The sequence below is a fragment of the Clarias gariepinus genome, chromosome 10, assembly GCF_024256425.1.
Source record: "Clarias gariepinus isolate MV-2021 ecotype Netherlands chromosome 10, CGAR_prim_01v2, whole genome shotgun sequence".
In the NCBI taxonomy this organism is placed as follows: domain Eukaryota; kingdom Metazoa; phylum Chordata; class Actinopteri; order Siluriformes; family Clariidae; genus Clarias; species Clarias gariepinus.
The window spans coordinates 13,362,201-13,382,652 of record NC_071109.1 but is presented as its reverse complement, the minus strand read 5'-3'; the positions used below and the strand labels follow the sequence as shown (position 1 = coordinate 13,382,652).

At 36.5% G+C, this 20,452-nt stretch overlaps 2 protein-coding genes across 4 annotated transcripts in view; both read left to right on the top strand.

Annotated features, from left to right (window-relative positions):
• LOC128531661 (fibronectin type-III domain-containing protein 3A-like) overlaps nt 1-6,023 on the top strand; it is a 38,727-nt gene extending 32,704 nt beyond the window's left edge. For both annotated transcript variants that reach the window (XM_053505718.1, XM_053505717.1), the window contains exons 24-26: nt 287-453; nt 822-943; nt 2,506-6,023. In XM_053505718.1, coding sequence (XP_053361693.1) covers nt 287-453; nt 822-943; nt 2,506-2,808 — 592 coding nt within the window. In that variant the 3' untranslated portion in view covers nt 2,809-6,023. The remainder of the gene's footprint in view (nt 1-286; nt 454-821; nt 944-2,505) is intronic.
• A 3,859-nt stretch (nt 6,024-9,882) lies between these two features.
• On the top strand, nt 9,883-19,261 carry rraga (Ras-related GTP binding A). 2 transcript variants are annotated; one of them, XM_053506499.1, is made up of 12 exons: nt 9,883-10,054; nt 11,996-12,109; nt 12,324-12,423; nt 13,019-13,085; nt 14,665-14,887; nt 15,194-15,289; nt 15,823-15,945; nt 17,052-17,143; nt 17,262-17,377; nt 17,576-17,700; nt 17,847-17,872; nt 18,654-19,261. In XM_053506499.1, exons 2-10 carry the CDS (start codon nt 12,083-12,085, stop codon nt 17,677-17,679), a joined length of 948 nt encoding a protein of 315 aa, XP_053362474.1. In that variant the 5' UTR covers nt 9,883-10,054; nt 11,996-12,082; the 3' UTR covers nt 17,680-17,700; nt 17,847-17,872; nt 18,654-19,261. The 2 variants fall into 2 exon arrangements, with proteins under 2 accessions (XP_053362474.1, XP_053362473.1); XM_053506498.1 differs by lacking the exon at nt 17,847-17,872 and having other exon boundaries at nt 9,884-10,054.
• Nucleotides 19,262-20,452: the final 1,191 nt, after the last annotated feature.

The following is a 20,452-nucleotide window of genomic DNA, read 5'->3' as shown; positions in this document are numbered from 1 at the left end:
GGATTAAACGAAAGTTTTTTCAGTGTAGTTATGTATGACTCTGTCAGGGTCCAGAGAGAAGACTGAGGATATATACACAATAACTAACATGAACATTCCTGGAATAACTTGATGGAAAATTGGCATTACTTCTAACCAGATTTGTTGAGTTTTTCTATTCTTCTTTGAGCTGGTGTGTATTTGTGAAACCAAATAATGCCAAGTTCTCCTGCAAAGGCAAATAGCATGTGTAATAAGACAAAACACAAATTTTGATGGTGAGAATATGTCTATTTCTGTGTCCTAGGATGGTTTGCATCTACAGCGGCCCCTGCCATACGTTTAAAGTTCAGCGACTGTGTGAGGCTACCGAGTACCAGTTCAGCATTCAGGCTCACAGTGCAGCCGGCATGGGTCCCCTCTCCCCTCCTTACTTTTTCAGCACTACACGCTCTCCACCACCTCAGCTCAAACGTAAGCCTTGGTGATCTTTATTTAACTTGTTATACTGCAGTGGGCTCCAAACCAATTCAGCTGGGATAGACATACTGCCTTCTTTAAAACGTTTACATCACTCAGATGTTTTACTGATGATAAGAGTTTGATAATTTTACTGCAGTTAGTAAGTGTTGGTACCACATTTTTGTAATGGACCTGTTAGAACAATTCCATTTTTCCAGTGTGGAAATTTCCTGTAACTCGCATAGTTAAAAAAAAAACACATAGTTTATGTTAAAAACACATAGTTTATGTTAAAAACACATAGTTTATGTTACCACAAATGTCTAATTTAGATTATTTTCTGCTTGTTTATTGTATTTATTGTTATGTACATTTTATAGCCCCAAAGGTTGAACTGGTCGAGTGGAACAGGTATACAGTCACATGGGAGGCGCTTCAGGCAATGAGAGGAGACCCAATTATTTATGCACTGCAGCTGTTGAGGGGCCGTGAAGTGGAGCAGGTATGTAAAGAGACACCTAACAGACATCTAGTGCAACAAGAGCACAATCTGTACACAGAGCAGCCGTAACATTAAAACCATATAACATTAACACAGTAACAATGATATACCTGTAAACTGGATCATGGGCACCCAAGGCTCATTTATGTCTGTGGAAAGCAAAGACCAGCCTATTCAGTCCAATCCCACAGAAGCACTAGTGCAGCATAAATCACTGTAAAAAGTCAGTGATGGCCAGGACAAAAAGGCACCAGAACACCCAGTGCCACAGCCTACCACACACAGGGCCGGGCAGGCAAAGAGCCCAAGCCTGTCGACCTGGCCTAGCAAATCCCCACATCCCAATCTGATAGAGAACCCATGCCAGTGTCCTAGTACCAGAGACTACAGCACACCCCAGAGGTCTTGTGTAGTCATTTAAGTTATGACTCAGAAGGGCCAGAGCTACTAAGTGGCACAAGGGAGAGTACACAATACACGAAATTATGTTTTGTGTTGTAACATGTACACATTATTAACATTTTATAGTGATCCTTTTTTTAACCTAATCTGTATCCACTGCATCTATATGTAGTGTGTAATTATCATGGAATTTTTTTTTTTACTGTTTCTATGTAAATACAAGAATGGAGGACATGTTTCCCCAAACTGACTTAATCATATAACTTAATCATTTCCTGTCTGACTTCATCAGTCTTTCACATCATTGTAGAGGAATTTTGGCCCATTCTTCTTTACAACATTGCTTCAGTTCATTGAGTTTTTTTTTTGTACAAACTTCAGCTGTGGGCAGATGGGCTCACAATTCCCCCTAGAATATTGTGGTATATGGAGGCGTTCATGGTGGACTCGATGACTGCATGGTACCCTGCTGCTGTGGCTGCAAAATAAGCCCAAATCATCACCCCTCCACCATTGTGCTTGACAGTGTGTATGAGGTGTTTTTAATAAAATGCTGTTTGGTTTTTGCCAAACATGGTGCTAAGCATTAAGGCCAAACAACTCCACTTTGGTCTCGTTTGTTCATCGGACATTGTTCCAGAAGTCTTGTGGTTTGTTCACATGAACCTCATTTGTGCTTCTGTGTCCTTTTTAGATAGAAGATGCTTTCTTCTGGCAACTCATGTTTAAATACTTGTAATATCTTAAGCAAATACTTGTTCATTCTTTTTCTAATTGTGTTGTCATGACACAATTAGAAGACACAAGGTCTGCACATCTGTTACTGCTTAATACTATCACATCTGGGTTTTTTTTTACTCATTGTATTTACATCTGTTAATACTACATAGACACAATATGATCACTTTTAAATACAAGTTTAAATATGTTTTATTTGTTTTAAAGTTAAATTCATAACAAGTCTTCTTTTCTACTTTACTGTACTGTGACCTTTGTGTACTATTACACCCCTAGTATTAAAGGAAGAAAGGCAAGGTGATGATGCAACAGCCATTTGTTGTCAGGGAGGGCTGACATGCTCTCTCTTCCTAATGTCTGTTTATTTATTTATTTTTTTGGTTATAGAAATATAATAAGTAATATTCCTGTGTCTTTTCCAGCTGTATAAGGGCTTGGGAACCTCATACACATGGAATAACTCCACAGTGAGTAGTGTGTGTCGTCTGCGCGTGTGTGCCGGTCGTCGGAGCACAGATGGTGGAGAGCTATGGGGTCAGTGCAGCCTCAGCACGCCCGTTCCTGCGACTGAGCCACCCAGAATCTCAAGCCCCCACAATCCCCAGCCCAGGAAGAGTTGGTCTCTTGCTGATGAGCGCTTTGCAACAGTTCTGCTCCTCGGCTTCGTCATATTGGCCATTCTGTTTGCCGTTCTCATCCAGTACTTCATTATCGAGGTTCAATGAGGGAAGAGGAGAGGGATTAGATGGGAGGAAGGGAAGCAAAGAATAAAATAGAGAAAGAAGAAAAGAAAAAGCGGCGTGTTAGAGCAGAGCAGGCCTCGTAGCACATAGCCGCCCAGGCTAGCACAGAACATTTGGAACATTTGGTAAAAGCCCAGTTGTTATGATGATAATTATTATTATTATTATTATTATTATTACTTTTTTATTGAATATTAGTGCATGGAAGAAAGAAATCTATGTATGGCATCAGTAGGTACTTGTGTAAACTGTGATGAATGGGACTTCAGTGTGCCGTCTGTGTCTTATCAGAAGGTTACCTAACATTTTGGCCAGATTTTATGATTATTTCATAAAAATTTGAATTTTTTTTTTTTCATCATAGAAGCTTCTATAGATAAGGCTAGTCACTCTTTTGTTCTTTTGTGAGCTCGGTTGGTATTCGGTACACAGCAGCCTTATCAGAACATTAAAGGACTCTGTTCTCCGTTGCGAGGTCATGAGATTCTCCTGAAACACCCTTGAGGATTGCAGTGAGTCTCTGTTGCTTTTTAAAAATGAAGTCTCGTGGGCTGAGTGCTTTTTACTGCCTTGGAGTAGCATAAGGGTTTTTAGTGCATAGGTCTTGTAGGCAGTATTTAAAAAAAAAAAATCCATTTAAAAGGGACACAGTGCCAAAGCTTTCATAGACATATACAAAAGAGCATACGCATAAATGACCAGAGTTTATTGTACTCTCATTTGCAAGATAAGACATTTTTTTTATGTTAAAGAATCCATAACATCATAACCACATTATACATAATAATTGATTCAGTTATCTGAGACATTGGGACAGCTAGAGGTTTATGCTCTGCTGCCACCAGTGTGTTCTTATATGATAGACTATACATACATTCTAGCTATGTTCATGTACATACAGATATGGCAGTATTGCTTAGATAGCCTTTATGGATATGCATTTGTTATAAATGTCTCTATTTAGCTCAAACTGAGCAGTGTAGTCCCTTTCTGCTTTTGGTGAGTTTTATTTTACAAGTTTTGTTTAACACTATATCTTTTCAGTTAATTTGTAATAAATTTTCATAGTTATCTTATCTAAAAAATTAGAGATGACGGAGACATACTAGCACACACCACATCTCCAGTGTGAGTGAAGCTGCTGCGTAGTTGGTATTTTCTTGGTTGGTGCTTAGCAATTCAGCCAAAGGAGTACCCATTCCTTCTTTCTTCCTCCGCTTTCTCTTCAAAGGACTACACATGACACAAACGGGAATTTAAATCTTTAACCTTAAAAATATTTTATACTTATGTCTAGATTGCAAAATCAACCTTCCCAGTTTCCAGATGAACTTAATTATTTTTTAAGTCATTATTGCTAGTTTTTGCTCTTCGGGTCATTATATGACACCACACTGTTATCAAAATTAGAATAATAATAGTAATAATAATAAAGTTTTATGTGATTTCATATCTCCCCCTTTTCGCAGAATAATTTCCCGCTTAGATATAGTTGATAGAGCTTGATGAAGTAGACCCAGAGTGAAGTGCCTCTATGTGAAAGGGCAACATGTTGTAAGTACATCAGTTTCAGTCTAGAGTCTTTGCCTTTCTTTGCCTTGCTTACTTTAAGGACTCTTATCTTAATAATAAATTGCAGAGTGCTCCTAGTCTCTGATGCTTTTGTGCAAGGCCTACTATTGAGCTTCACATGCAAATGCAAAGCTGTGTTTCACTACCAAAAGTAGTGATCAACATACGTATTTATAGAGCTGCTAGTGTTTTTTTATTTACGATGAAGAAAAGCTGCTGTTCTGAACTTCCTTGTTTTCAAACTTGAATAGAGCTGTACGCTGTTTGTTCTTTATACCTCTTTCGTGTCGCAAAAGCCATTCTATTGCACAGCAGATGCAGTTTTTCCCTTTGCTTTTTTCCTTTCATGTTATCATTTACCTTTAGACGTTTTTCTCCATCTTGTCGGTCCCAGCCTTAAAGCTTTCCGTTTTACCTGTATACTTTGCATTGGATCGAATTTCAAAATAAGTCCTGAGGTCAGAAATCTCAAGGTTTCTGACCTGTTGAAAAACAGTCTAAATTACTCAGAATGCCTTTTAGGATGTGCAACAACACACTTTCTCAATGCATTTACGAATTATGCCAAGATGTACATGTTAAAGGAGCCTTTTGTGCTACTGTGAGTATTTAATAAGTGATTCCTGGAAATGAACGCCGTCACTGAGAAATATTGCTGCAGAGAGTAATAACAGATGATTATGTATGGGATTTGCATTTAAAAAGGTGCTGGTAGCAGGTATCTTTTTTATAATGTAACACTTTACATAAAGGTACATTAAATTCAACAGATACAATTTTTTAGAATTCCCTCAAATAAAATTCCTTTGCCAGCTACTTGTAAATCATTTAAATCATGAGCTGTGCTACAGTATTACCTGACTGTATACAATAATCTCAGTTATTATCCAAGGTCACTGTGAATACAGACTGTTTGAAAGCTGAAATATAGTGTAAATAATAGTCATTTCTTTTTTTATTTTTTACCTGATCTGTGTAGTTTGGTATTTAATCTGTGGATTCTGTTCTCCAGTCTGTCAAAAAAAGCTAAGCATTAACTGGCTTGTTAATACACCCCAGTATAAAAATAGACACAGTTCACGTTTGCAGCAGACCTGGATCACTCACTCTTACCCAAAACAACAGCATTTAAAATACAAATGCTATGAAAAAAAAACCCATCACACATACACTAGTCGTGAATAATGAGTTCATGCACAGATATGACCTCATCACCTTCTCGACAAGTAAAATTCCTCTAAGTGAATGAATCAGCTCACTATTATTTACTTGTGCTCCGTCAAACAGAAAAACAAATACATGGCTTATACATTTAGCTAGAAGAGGGCTAAAACTCCATCAGGCCTAAATCATGTCCTGTTTACAGACGTGTCCAGAGTTAATGTCCAGCGCTCTCCATTCTGATTCTGTAAATTATCTGCTTGTGTTTATCTGGCCTCATGTTATTTTAAGTTTCATTTTCAATAACATTTTCTGACTGTTACAGTAATTGTGCACAAGTAAATGAAGCCACTAGGCACTAAATCACAGTCCTGAAGTTGTAATGTGTGGGAGATGTCTGTGATTTTATCACACTTTTAATGCACTATTTGTGTTGCTGAAAGAATAAAATTATTTGAATTTGATGTGGTGTTCTGTAACAAAAAAAAGTCCACTACACATGCTTAACGACCCATAGTATAGCCAGCCTCTTTGACATGCTCACATTCCCATTTTTTATTATTTTTTTTACACTCTAATGTGTTCCCACTCCTGTTCTCTGGATTGATTATTTCTCCTGGTAGTCATTATGCAGTCAGACTCCTTTAGTGCCTGAAGTGTGGAGTGATGAGATTTGACTCCCACGACACACCACTGACTGGATCATTTTAATGCACCTTAATGTAAAGTGTTCTCTTTGTTGGTAAAAACCTGCCTACTTGCTGCTACCAGAAAATTCCTCCAGGTCTTTCTTTAATATAAGCCAAAAGCTTAAAGTAATTGATATACTGTACACAAGTGTTGAGTGGTAAAACACAAATAAGACAAGCATTTAATGATGTGTCTAATAAAAGTAAAAATGGACCAAAGACATTATTGCTGCAGTATATTTAAATATGGTTTAATGCCAACAATGCATGTTTAAAAATTTTTAAATGTTTGATTTTATGATCATATGAATATGATGATCACATCATCCAAACTCCAAGAAAACTGTGAGACTCCTAATTCACTGTGCTTGTGAAATGAGTGGCTGAATTCATATCTTAGGAATGACTTATTAAATTGTACTTTTTCAATTAAAAGTTACTTGTTTTTATGCCACAATAACAAAGAAATCAGTCTTTACGTTTATTTTATTTATTTATTTTTTTTACCCATACATTATATTCAAAATTAAATGCAAAGGTCTTTGCAGCTTTAAATTTGTGTGTAAGCTACTGCATTTGCAATCTCATAGCGTTTCAGTTTCCTGAAGATGTAACCAAAGCCGGTACAAAGACTGTTAAAAGGCACCGAGGTTACTGTGCACACACTGTTTTGCTTTCATTATGAATCCATGATTTCAGGAAAGACAAGAGAAGAAGAAAAAAAACTGTCATAAAGCATAAGAAGCCATATGAGACAGCCTAAAATTTCATGGTCTCTGTCTGTGGCTTGCTGCTAAAAATACTAACAAACAAGAAATAGGCTATAAAATGTTTTATGCCCTATGTAGTATCTCAGTGTTTTAGAATGTCATGTGTAAGCTAGGGGAATAGACTGGCAACACAACCATATTAGCAGTCAGTAGCCTATATCGTGTGCCAGCATGTACATGGAATCAATCTTTATGTCAGTCCACCAGCTCCGACTCACCTTTTGTCATGCCAGTGTTTATAGACCACATTTTTGATACTGAACATTTTTTATTTTGAAATACAAAAAAATATATACATTCCAAAAATATTTATCTGTATTTTTTTTTTACTCACATTAAAGACTGCCATGTACCGTATGTCATAACTGACTTGTAACAATCATAGATAATATATTTAATATGTTAAATAAATTATAGTCATTCTGTGTATTAATTGTGACTTCTGGGTTTCTTTTTGGTGCTTCATTCTATAGTACAATTTTCCATCATATTCTAGCCCTGTTCCATAAACATTACATAAACATCTAGTGAAAAGTAAAAAGGTCTCAGGAGAACGGATGTTCTGATAACAGCAATTATGGACAAAATCTAAAATCGCATGCTCTCAATAAATCTAACAGATGTGATGACCAAGTGTCCAAATACTTTTGCTTACATACTCTCACCATTCAGTTTCAGAAGAAAAATTAGTCACCTGCTTACACTGCTCTGAAAAAGTGTTATTTGTCACACTTGATTCAGATAATCAAACTAATTTTATTATTACACAAAGATAACCTGAGTTAATACAAAATGCAGTAAGCTGTCCTAACCTACCTGGCCCTATGTGAAAAAGTCATCAAAAAAGAACACAAATCTTAAAAAGATCACAAAGGATCATCAAACATTTGACGATAATATCTTGATTATCCCCAAACCTTTAGGCAAATGTTCTGTGAACTGATGAGGCAAAAGTTTAACTTTTTGAAAGGTGTATGCGTCCCATTACATCTGGCAAAAAACGAACACAGCATGTCATAAAAAGACCATTATACCGTAACAGTCAGACATGGTGGTGGTAGTGTGATGGTTCATGACTTGGACGACTTGCCATATTTGATGAAACCATGAATATTGTACTCTACCAGAAAATCCTGAAGGAGAATATCCGACCATCAGTTCCTGACCACAAGCTCAAGCTTACTTGGGTTATCTATCAGGACAATGATCCGAAACACACCAGCAAGTCCACCTCTAAATGGCTCAAAAAAAAAAAAAAAAGGTTTTAGAATAGCCTAGGCAACGTCCAGGGTTAAATCCAATTAAGATGCTGTGGCATGATCTTAAACAGGCCATTCTTGCTCAAAAACCCTCCAATGTGGCTGAAGTAAAACAATTCTGCAAAGAAGAGTGGGTCAAAATTCCTCCACATTGAAGTGAAAGACTCATTGCCAGTTATCGCAAACACTTCACTGCAATTGTTGCTGCCAGGGGTGGGACAACCAGTTATTAGGTTTAGGGGACAGAGGCCAGATAGGTTTGGACAGCTTGTTCCCCTAATAAATGAAATATTATCATTTAAAAATTGCACTTTGTATTTACTTAGGTTATCCTTATGTAGTATTAAAAATGATTAAAAATATTAAGTGTGAAAAATATGCAAAATATTACACAAAAAAATGCAACAAATTTAAAATCCGCAAATACTTTTTCACAGCACTGTATGTATATGTATGTATGTATGTCTGCTGGAGCCTGGTGGCAGAATCAATATTTCAAAACCGCTGGGATTTTCAAAGACGGTTTGTGTAAGAGCTGTGTAAGAGCTGTGTAAGCATCCCAGGAAACATCTGACCTTGAGGTGGGTGGGACAATAGCTAACCATCTCATGTTCCCCTCCTGTCAGCCAAAAGCAAGAATCTGAGGTTATGAGTTCAAGGTTTGCTAAAAATAGGCTCACAAAAAAAAAAAAACAACACAATTAAAACGGTATCCCTTAACTTTGCCACCCTTGTCCATGATCGCATCAGATTCTGGTTCTTAGCTGACAGGAGTGGAAACCAATGTAGTCTTCTGCTCTTGTAGACTATCGACCTTAAGTTGTATGACTATTGTGCAGAGATTCTTTCATGCTCACCATGGTTGTAAAAAATGATTATATGAGGTGGCGTAGTGGTTACCACAGTGTTGCCTTGAACCTCCAGGGTCAAACGTTCGATTCCCGCCTCAGGTCTGTGTGTTTGTGTGGAGTTTGCATGTTCTCCCTGTGCTTGGTGGGTTTCCTCCCACAGTCAAAGAAATGCAGATTAGGTTAACTGGTGTTCCTAAATTGCCCATAGTGCGTGTGTGTGTTTATTGCGATGGATTGGCACCTTGTCCAGGGTGTACCCCACATTGTGCCCTAAGTCCTAGGGATACGCTCCAGGCCCCCACGACTTAACGGAATCAACGGTACAGATGATGAATGAATGAATGGACTATATCCTTCCTGACAGCACATTCTATGTCGTTTAGGAACTGTTTTGTTTAAAAATTCCAAATAAACATTTTCAGAAATACTCAGCCTTTCAAACACCAAAATACCTATGCCAAAAAAATAAATCACAAATACTTTTTTTTTTTTCATTCAGATTTTTTATTGCCTTGCATTACATTGCACTGTCACCATATGATTGGCTCTATGCTGCAAAAATGTGAGTGTATGATTTTACCTGTGTACAAAACGTGACACCTGACAAGTCTTCATTATATCTGGTATCTAGACATTTTCTTTCCCCCTGTGAGGAGAGGTATTAGTGTGGTTGCTCTGCGCAAAAGCGTTGCGGTCTCCATTCTGCGTTTTATGTGCGCACCCTTCAGCTGCTTGAACGCACCCAGTGTTTACAATTGGTCACATGCTCTTGGTTTTTTTTAAAGGCAATTTTTGGAGTAGAGTTTTCACAGTCTCAATAAATTATAGGATGGATATCTTAATGGCTTTAGGGTTTTAATAAGTTAACTGTTTATGGATGGTATTTTATAAAAAAGAAGAAGAAGAAACCAGCAATTGAGAGCGAGGTACTCGCATATTTTCTTCCGTGTCCAGCTAAATGTCTAAATTGCTCAAGAGAGGTTTTTTATGCTAGCTAACTGAACTAGCTATTAGCGTTAACCAAGCCATTGGGCTACAGGCTTTTCTTTAGGCCGCCTAATACAGTTCGTTTACAGCGCAGTTTAGAAAATAGTAAAGCGTGATTATTATTATTATTATTATTATTATTATTCCTGGAACAAAACGAGGACTTTGTATATTGTATGGTAGCTGAGTTAGCTAACTCCTGTTGTCGCTGTAACTAGGCTGTGATAGCTAGCTGTTGGCTCAAGGGGGAAGTTAACATTCACTCCTAACTGCTCCTGACTAACAATGTCATTTCGACTGGTGTCAGTGGAATTTATTTTGTACTCTGCAATTAACTAACCATCTGGCTAAGCTAACTGTATCCTAGTCTAAGTTTACTGGCTACCATTATGGCTTCCCTGTTATTTTTGGAAACAGTTTCCGACTCTATCGTCAGATTGTAGCATATAATTACTTTATTTATGTTTGCATCATCGTTGCGGTGTCTCGCTGCAAAGTTTGGCAAAGGCTCTTTCTTGCTAAATAAAGGTGTAGCAACTTTATCACAAGACACACAACTTGTGATCATGTAATCACATGACTGCTGTTCCTCAAGTCAGTCCGAAATACTCCAAACCTAGAAGTGCATTATGGGTATTCTGTTACTAAGTAGACCTGAATTTTTTTTTTAATTTTTTTTTTAACAACCATGTCAGGAGTTATATCCTGAGTTTTGTGGGTCAAATTATTGGCTCGTATAATTGTAAACCACTGACGTCACAAAAATGTTATCACAGTTATATCTGATCAGGGAGCTATTGTTAAAAAGTGAAAGTAAGAGCACTTCCTCATGCACTGTGTGACTAGAAGTCACAGGATTGGAACTGAACAGCTGTGTGGTCATAAGAAAACCACTTATGAGACTAATTAGTGAGACTAAAAGGCTTCAGTTTGATAGGAAGCAATCCATCAAGATTGGACTTTGGAGCAATGGGAGGGAAAGGGTCATGTGGTGTGATGAGTCCAAATTGACCCTATTCTAGAGCGATGGATGCATCAGGGTAAGATGAAAAGTGCATGAAAAGATGCACCCATCATGGATACTGCGCATTCTAAATAGACAAATGGATAGATAAATTGCTTTATTTATCCCGAAGGGAAATTGTATTGTTACTGCAGCCAGTTCACAGATTATACAACAAATAAGCAACAAGCAAACATTACAAAGAGTAAGGGGTAATGTTAAAAAAAAAAACATGATTAATCGTGCATTATTTATGTAAAAGAAGTGGTGTAAAATCACAAGAATATACCGTTTATATGTACATGTACATGACGGTTGTATAAACAGGTGGGAACTGTATGCAAGGTCCACCAGCAAGTTAAAATATTAATAAAAGACGGAGTGAAAGGACATGAGCATATCGATACTGCCCAATCCATTAATTTATCCATTTATCTGCAGTCATTTCAGTTGATTCCAGTTGGACATTAATTATTGGCATAATGACTTTTTATTAATTGTGGATTTTACCTTCAGTAATAAAATGTGGAATTTCAGTGAACAATCTGTGGTGCTTTAAGAACCATGGTTCTACACTATGCATCTGGATGCTGAAGTGACTGCAAAATAAGAAAACTTACCAAATTTGTTTGTTTTACAGGGTGTCTAAAAAGTCAGAAAACAAAAGGAAATATTTTGAGCAAGAACATGATACAGCAAATATAAGAAAATGTGTGTATGTATAGTGGAGTTTTAGACTCTAGTAATCTGGTTATTTCGTGCAAAACTTTAGGTTGTCCTTTTTAAGCCAACCCTGGTTCTGTCCTGTACTGCAGATTGCAGTATTTGTAAATACTGCAAAATATACTAAAGAAAATATTTTTTTCTTATGTTGTAGTGTTGAAGACTGCAGGAGATCATCTCGTTGTGGTGGCGTGTTCACCGTTGGGATTGTTTACATTAGGCTCTGCCACTGACAGGGGAGATGTCAAGTACAGCCATGAAGAAAAAGGTGACTTTGTAGAAGTTGATTACAGAGAAACTAAAACAGACCAGTGAGATTTGTGAAAAAATACCTATGACAAGTTATGTTAAAACTTATAGTGTACAGTTTGGTGCAAAAGTTTGTGTTATATATGGTTTGATAAACCAGGAATTTATGCATATTTCATGGCATTGTAAAAGCCTCTGAGTGCTGCATTTGCTGAGTCCTGGGTGTTTTCCAGGTGTTATTGATGGGAAAGAGCGGCTCAGGAAAGACCAGCATGAGATCAATCATCTTTGCAAACTACATTGCCAGAGACACTCGCAGACTGGGAGCCACAAGTAAGATGGATTAACACAAGGAACCAACTGGTTAAATTAATTTATTTCGTTTCTTTTTTTGCATCATCTGCCAAGAAGTTTAATCTTTGTACTCGTTTGTTTTCTCGAAAGGTTTTCACTTTTAACAGGATGGGAGCTATTTAAGAAATAATAATGCTACAAAAATCTTAACATTCAACCTCTTGTCTGGAAGATATTGCATTAAAGCTTGTATTGACGGATGGAGAACCAAAAAACCTGCCTCACTACTTATTACTATATAAAATGTAATGCATAGCATCACGTCGGTGTAATTTGTCTCTATGCCCTGAACACAATAGAGATGTGGTCATGTACTTATGAGTACTTAAGTGTTAAAGAAAATATACTGGTTAAAACCTTTCATTTTAAGCCGTTTGCCAAAATCCCCATCCTGAAATATCTGGCAGGTTTTCTCAATCTCCCTCATATTACTGGTTCTCATGAACTGAATTGTTGTTTTGTCATCCTCCATAAAGTGTTCTCTTTTGAAGCAAGTACAACTTAAATAAATGGACTGTTGCAGGGTTTAATCAGTTATAAACTAACCATGGAACTTTGTTTGCTTTGCCTGCAGTTGATGTGGAGCACTCCCATGTGCGCTTTCTGGGCAATCTGGTCCTGAACCTATGGGACTGTGGAGGGTAAGTGCACAGTCTCGTCTATGTTGCTTGTTTCAAGATAATGTGAAAACTATTCACGATAAGTTAAGGTTTGCAATTTTACTCAGGATATATATATATATAAATATATATATATATATATATATATATATATATATATATTTAGTGCACTGGAGATTTATATGGACTGCTCATTGTCATGACTGCATAATGTTTTGTCTGATGAGTTACAGTTGCAGTCAGCAGTCTATATATACTAATTATGAACTTAAATGTCATGTCAGTATTGGATTTTTCAGGGCCAGAAATTTTTTTTCTTCAAAGTGCCCCTATTATACGTTTTCAAATATGATCTTTCATGCAGTGTCATGTAGCTGTATGTAAACATAAACGATCTGCAAAGTTGTGACGCCGACAGTGCATGAAAAATGAATTTTTTGTCTATTAAAAAAAAAAAGAGTCGGTTCACATTTGCCTAAGCGAGTCGTTAGCAATTAGAATCTTTTTTTTGTTACGGATCCGCGTTACTAAGTAACATATTTGCATAATGTCCGCCCACGTTCTACGTTGCGAACAACTTGCCCGCCCACAAAAAGTACAATTTCCAAACGTTGATTTCTTTCAACGTTTTAAGGGCCAGAAAAATTTAATCTTTAATAGAAAGGAAAAATACCTATGATTTCAGAGCAAATGGTTTAATATATGTTTTTATATATGTTTATTTATAAATAAATATGTATATTTATATAGAAAAGTGTGATTTCAGAGCAAATGGTTTAATATACATGTTTTATATATATTTAGTATAAATTTATATAAATAAGTGTGTTAGTATATATATATATATATATATATATACACAGTAGTTATGAAATTTCGTTTAATTTGTCAAGCCCAAACATGAAAGTCCAAGGAGCTCAGTGCAGATCTTAGATAGACGATGTGATGAAGCGCTGGCAAGATTATTTCAATTAAAAATTCAGTTACAATCTCCATAGTTCTGACTTGATGTTAAAACCATCATTTACATGTAAATTACATGGAAATTAGTATAAAACAAGTATCACAAGAAAGAGCAGAATCTTAACATTGCATTGATGTTAGACCCATATGTACAAATATGTACGCATTATTAATTATGAAAAACAGATCAAAGAACTATAACACAATATATACTTACCCATTTATTCATGCATTTTTTTTTTATTTTTAATTTGATATTTATGCATTTTTATTTTCATTTTTCACAACGATGGGATGTCAAAGTTTTGTGTGTATATCAAAACTTGAGCAAGAATCGCAAAATCACTTTTTTTCAAAGTGGTCCAAAAGTCGTCCCCACTTCAGTGTGTGTCCACTCCACAAACCATTTTTCATACCACTGCACTTGGGAAACCCGGCTGAACATTTCAATATACATCTCATATAAATGTAAATACAAAATCAAATGAAGTATTATAATATCAAATTATCTGAATCCCTTAGAGTGCCTTAAGGAGCACTTTTTAAAAGAAAAAAAAGTTATTAATATTAGATGCTGTATCTCAGTATGCAGCTGAATAGTTTCCATGAATTTACTTACTGATTATTTTTTCTTTAGTCAGGATACCTTCATGGAGAACTACTTCACCAGCCAGAGAGATAACATCTTCCGTAACGTAGAGGTGCTGATTTATGTGTTCGATGTGGAGAGCCGTGAGTTGGAGAAGGACATGCATTACTACCAGTCCTGTTTGGAAGCCATCCTTCAGAATTCTCCTGACGCTAAAGTCTTCTGCTTAGTGCACAAAATGGACCTGGTTCAGGAAGATCAAAGAGACTTGGTTAGAAAATAATGTCTATAAGTAACAAAAAATAGTGGTAATACTCAGTAAATTTTATAGAATACTGATAAGTGGAAACATAAAAAAATATATTAAAAGGTAAAGTCTACACATGCTTCTTAAAAGAAGTAAACTTTTAAAACAATATTTAAGCTGCTTTCATATTGTGCTGGTTATAGCTATTTCTCATGTTTATCAGGTTTTGTCACTCTTTCTTAATAAAGTAGTTTATTGTGTCCGCCTGTTAGCCATCAATGCAGATTTCTGAGCACATTTAATAGCATTCCTCAATATGTATTAATACAGATCTTTAAAGAACGTGAGGAAGACCTGAAGAGGCTTTCCCGCCCGCTGTTATGTACCTGCTTCAGAACCTCCATTTGGGATGAGACACTTTATAAGGTAATGCTGTTTTTTTTATGTCAGGGTGCACCACATGAATTGTGTATTGTATTTAATAAATGTGATTAAGGTTTAATTAGTGTAATATTAAACATGATTTAATTTGTATATAAATAAAAGCTCTGCTTTAATAACTCTAACGGTACAATGAATGTGCTTTGATCAAAAAGCAAATCATTATTAGTCTTTGCAAAATATGAAAACCCCCTACCTTAGCTAAATGTTTTTTGTTTTTAGTAATAAGTCCTTTAGAGAATTCAGATCAGCATTTCATCGTGTCAAAGACTTAGAGTATGAAGAAGCAGAATCATCAAATTAGTAAAGCAATAACTTCTAAGAATTCTAATCTCTTGCTCCATTACATAACCTGCCCCTGTAACGACTGTATCGATTGTTATTTTTCCAGATGACATGCTACTTGTTTGCAGGTCTGCTGATTGCCTGTCCAATCATCTGTGAATATGTATAATTAGTCTGCAATGTCTAATGTTTTTGTGCCATTGTGACTGATGTGTGCGTGTGTTTGTGTCCAGGCATGGTCCAGCATTGTCTATCAGCTAATCCCAAATGTCCAGCAGCTCGAATCCAACTTGCGCAATTTTGCCCAGATTATTGAGGCAGATGAAGTCCTGCTTTTTGAAAGAGCCACTTTTCTGGTAAGCATACAATTAAATTCACTACTTCTCATTATGGATTTTTAAAGCCTACTTTTACAGCTTGATTTAGATGAAACCGTAGACAGTTGCCAATAAGTCTGATTGGCAAATGGCTTAATTTGGTATAAAAAAAAGTGATATGCTGTAGCAGCAGTTTATTTGATATTGATAACACTGCATTTAAACAACAAAGCTGATTTTTGATGTACAGTGGAACCCTGGATTTTAAAACACTCGTAAACCAAATCAAAATTTTCCCATAAAAAGTAATGGAAACTAAAATTATTTATTCCCCAAAAAACAAATACATATTTTTTTTTTTTTTAAAGCTAAAGTTAGGAGCCCCTCCCGTCTCCCCCTTCTTGTCTTACACAGTTACCCTTCCTCCCCTTTTTTCACACACATGCGCGCACACAACGGAAACACTGTTTTATTAGAAAAATAAACAAGAAATCTCTCTAATGGCACTCGATTAAGTGACACACTAACAGAATCACTGCTGTAAAGTAAAAATGTAAAAAAAAAAAAAATTAACCTGCACTTTAGCATTAAAAAGAATTGCAACAGTGCAGTGTGTCTGTGTAGAGCAGAGAGAAAGAGTGAGAGTGTGTGTGTGTGTGTGTATCTGTGAAGGCGAAAGTAGGAGGTGTGTGTGTGTGGGGCATGGTGTCCAATGACGGACAGGGACACAAGAAAAAATATGTTTTACACACACGTGGTCACAGTGTTGTAGTAAACAGTACACGCGTGCACAGATGTTGATTATACCAGTAAGAGACGCGCACTAAGACCCAGCAGGGAAGACGATTACCCACAATTCTTCAGCACAAGAGAGAAAAAACATTTGCTCAGTTGTGATCACGTGATGCTTGCCGTCAAAACAATAAACGCATGTCTGATGCATGATACTCGTTTCCGAGTCAAAATTTATTTAAAAATCTTTGCTCCTCTGGCGGAACACTCGCAAACCGTGTTACTTGCAATTCAAGGTTTCACTGTATTAAGTTCCACAAATCCAGTGACAAGTGACGTGCCAATAGCACAAGCAAGAGCCTATCATGGAACTGCATTCTTTTGAATTCAATTTCTTTTGTCCTTCTTCTCAGGTGATCTCTCACTATCAGTGCAAAGAGCAACGAGATGCTCACCGCTTTGAAAAGATCAGCAATATTATTAAACAGTTTAAACTGAGCTGCAGGTGACCCATTTTATTTTTTTTATTTTATTTTCCCTGCAGCTAATAAACAGTGTTGCTTTTGATGCAAAACTGATTTTTTTTTTTGTTCTTGTTTTTTTTTTTGTCTGTAATCCAACAGTAAATTGGCTGCCTCATTCCAGAGCATGGAAGTGCGCAACTCCAATTTTGCTGCTTTCATTGACGTGTTCACCTCCAACACGTACGTTATGGTGATCATGTCCGACCCTTCCATACGTAAGTAAAACTCTGCTGTGCTTATCATTGGTTTCTCACTTAATACTCTTGGATGCTTAAATATTTTTTTCCATCACGATCATGCTGGTTGTGGTTGCTGCAATTTGGCATTTTATATTTTGAGTTGAATCTTTCTGTACTTTCTTTTTTTTTTTATTCCATTCCCCCCTTTAATTTCCAATTTTCTTTTGCATCTAGCCTCTGCCGCTACCCTCATCAATATTCGTAATGCCAGGAAGCATTTTGAGAAGCTGGAGAGGGTGGACGGCCCCAAGCACAGCTTGCACATGCGCATGCGTTAGACATCTAAGCCCTTTACTCAGGTAAGGTAATCAGCAAACAGCCAGATTTTCTTTTCCTGTGGGCTTGGGATTAAGGAATCTTTTAGTTTGTGCTCCAGAAACTGTACTTTTCTGTGGATCAGCACATACAGTGATATGAGAGAAACTGGAATACTTTGGTTTTTCAGCTTTTGCAGCAGTGCTCAGACAAAAGGCAAGTAAAATTCTCACACTTTGGAGAAATCACTGAAGAGAAAATGATGCAACACATGCAAACATACCACTGCAAATGATTTCACTGTCTAACAAATTTGTTTAGGGGGTACATTGACCTGCCACTATATTATTTTCAGTGTTATGATACCTTAGAAAAGGTTATCTTTGCCTAAACGGTTCACTTCAGTTAATCTTAAGAAATATTTTAATATTTTGAGATACAGGGTTTTTTATTTTTTAGGAGCTGTAAGCCGTGACCGTGAAATTAAAACAAAAAACATTAAAATAATTTAAGTGTATCCAATCTAGTATAGGAGTTTCACAAAAGGAGATCCTTTTTAATTGTTTTCTAATTTACTGAGATTGACTGTAATTGTTTTAAGTAAACCAAGTCTGTAATTTGTGCTAAATCTGTCCCATCATACTGTATAACCAGACTTTTCTTCATTCCTTTTGTTTGCCATATTTAGATCAAGAAGTGGTGCTTTATTGTTTCAGACCTAAAACAAAATCTTCATTGATATTTCTAAATATAAGATGGAACAGAGGCCTTATGTTTGATGACGTATTCACCAGTAGCTGGCTTTTCTGCCTTTAAGAGTACTATGCCAGAGAAAACATTTGATTGATCTGTTAGTCACAGCCAATAGTCTAACATTTCAGAAAGGAAATAAAAGAAATATCGCAGACACATGTTGCAGCAGGGGCTTATCAGTATGTATCTCTGATCACTTGTTTTTTGTTTTTTTTTGTTTTGTTTTTTTCTTGTGATCCGCTAGAGGGCCTGCGTGCTGGGGAAATGGCGCCCTGGGGAATTCCTCATATCTGCTGACTTCACTGCATCCAGGGTGTTTTTCTAGAGACTCTTGCCATTTTTAGATGAGAAACTTTCTCACACGTTTTTCTCGGAAGACCTGAACTAAGGCGGGTTGGGATTGATGAGGAACTCGGTGTAATCATGAAAATCCTGGAAAATGAGTGGATTATTAAGCCATAAATCATTAAAATTTTAAATATGATGCACATTTAAATGTCTCTTTAAACTTGATCAGTGCCATACAGTGATCTAAGTTATTTAGCCTCACACAAACAGTGGATCGATTAATTATATCCCTCTTTTTCCCCCTTCTCTTTGAGTTCACTAGTGTTTGCTTTGCACTATACAAGTGCTGCAGCTTGCAACAATATGGTTTGTTCAGAAAGTGTTGTCTGAAGAGAACAGGGCCAGATTCTTGTTCAATGGTCCCTCACTACCTAAAATTGATTAAAAGATCACATCTCCCCTTTTCTATACATAGGATGTGTGTTATTTCCCTATTTATTATCTTGGTGATGGCATCGCAAATAAAAGCAAGCAAATAAAAACAAAGAAAGTATTACTTTTTTTTAAGACATCAGTGTTTTCTTTGTTTTTTCCTCTATCAATTATTAAAAAATTTTTTGAAAGTGGGCACATGTTCAAGTTGCACATCACCTGCTTTTTTTGCCTATTCAGGGCACCCTGCTTTATATAACACTAATGCTTACTAGGCACACCAATACAAACATATGATCAGTAATGCAGGCAAAAATATCATTTAAATTCTTTTATAATAATCTAAAATGACATGGAAACGGTTCAGAGTGTCAGATAAATTACATTTACAGCATTTGGCAGACACCCTGAGCTGTTGAGGGTTAAGGGCTTTGCTCAAGGGCAGCAGCAACTTGGTAAGACTGGGGTTTAAACCTAGGACTTTACAAGCAATATCACACATCAAGTATCAGCATGGAGGGAAATTTGCTGTGACTTTAACTGTGGCATGGTTTTTTGTGCTGATTTGAGAGTATGAGAAACTGCTGACATACAATAAAAGCAGTGGTCTCCTCTGGTCTTGGAGGACCCACTTGTCTTTCACATTACTGCATTTCCACCAAGAGCAGATATCGGATACCACATGTGCAGTGTGGTATCAGACCAGCTTGACTGGACAATTGGCCTACTATCACTGTAGTCTACTGGACAGGCTTGTGTGATCTACAGTGAACCCAGAAATTTTATTTCCAACAAAGCTTTTTGATTTAATTGTATTCTTCGAGGCCTACAAAAGAAATAATTAGGTTAATTGAATGACGTCGCCCATCCATAGCAAGGGTCAATGTTTTGTGTATGCAATGCTTTTCTGTTGACTACAGTAAAAAGCGATTGAGTTATTATATCCTTCCTGGATGCTCTCACCAATCTGGCCATTTCCCTCTGATCTCAAGGTGTTTCAACCAACTGAACTCAATTTTTATCCTATACCTTTTTGTGTAAACTACATTTTTCTTTATCTGAAAATCCCAAGGGATTTTTGGAAAAAATCAAACCAGTCCTTCATCCATGTCACATTTAAAGTCAAAGAGATAAAAAATGTGAAACCTAACTTGAGCTCTTGACCTGTAGCTGCATGAGTTTATGCCATGTGCTGCTGTCAAATCATAGTGCTGATTAAATAGCTGCATGAATGTACAGGTGTTCCTAATAAAGTGGACAGTAACTGAAAGGTTTCTTTCCCCATACGATGCATATAATGTAGGAAGTACAACCAAATATGTT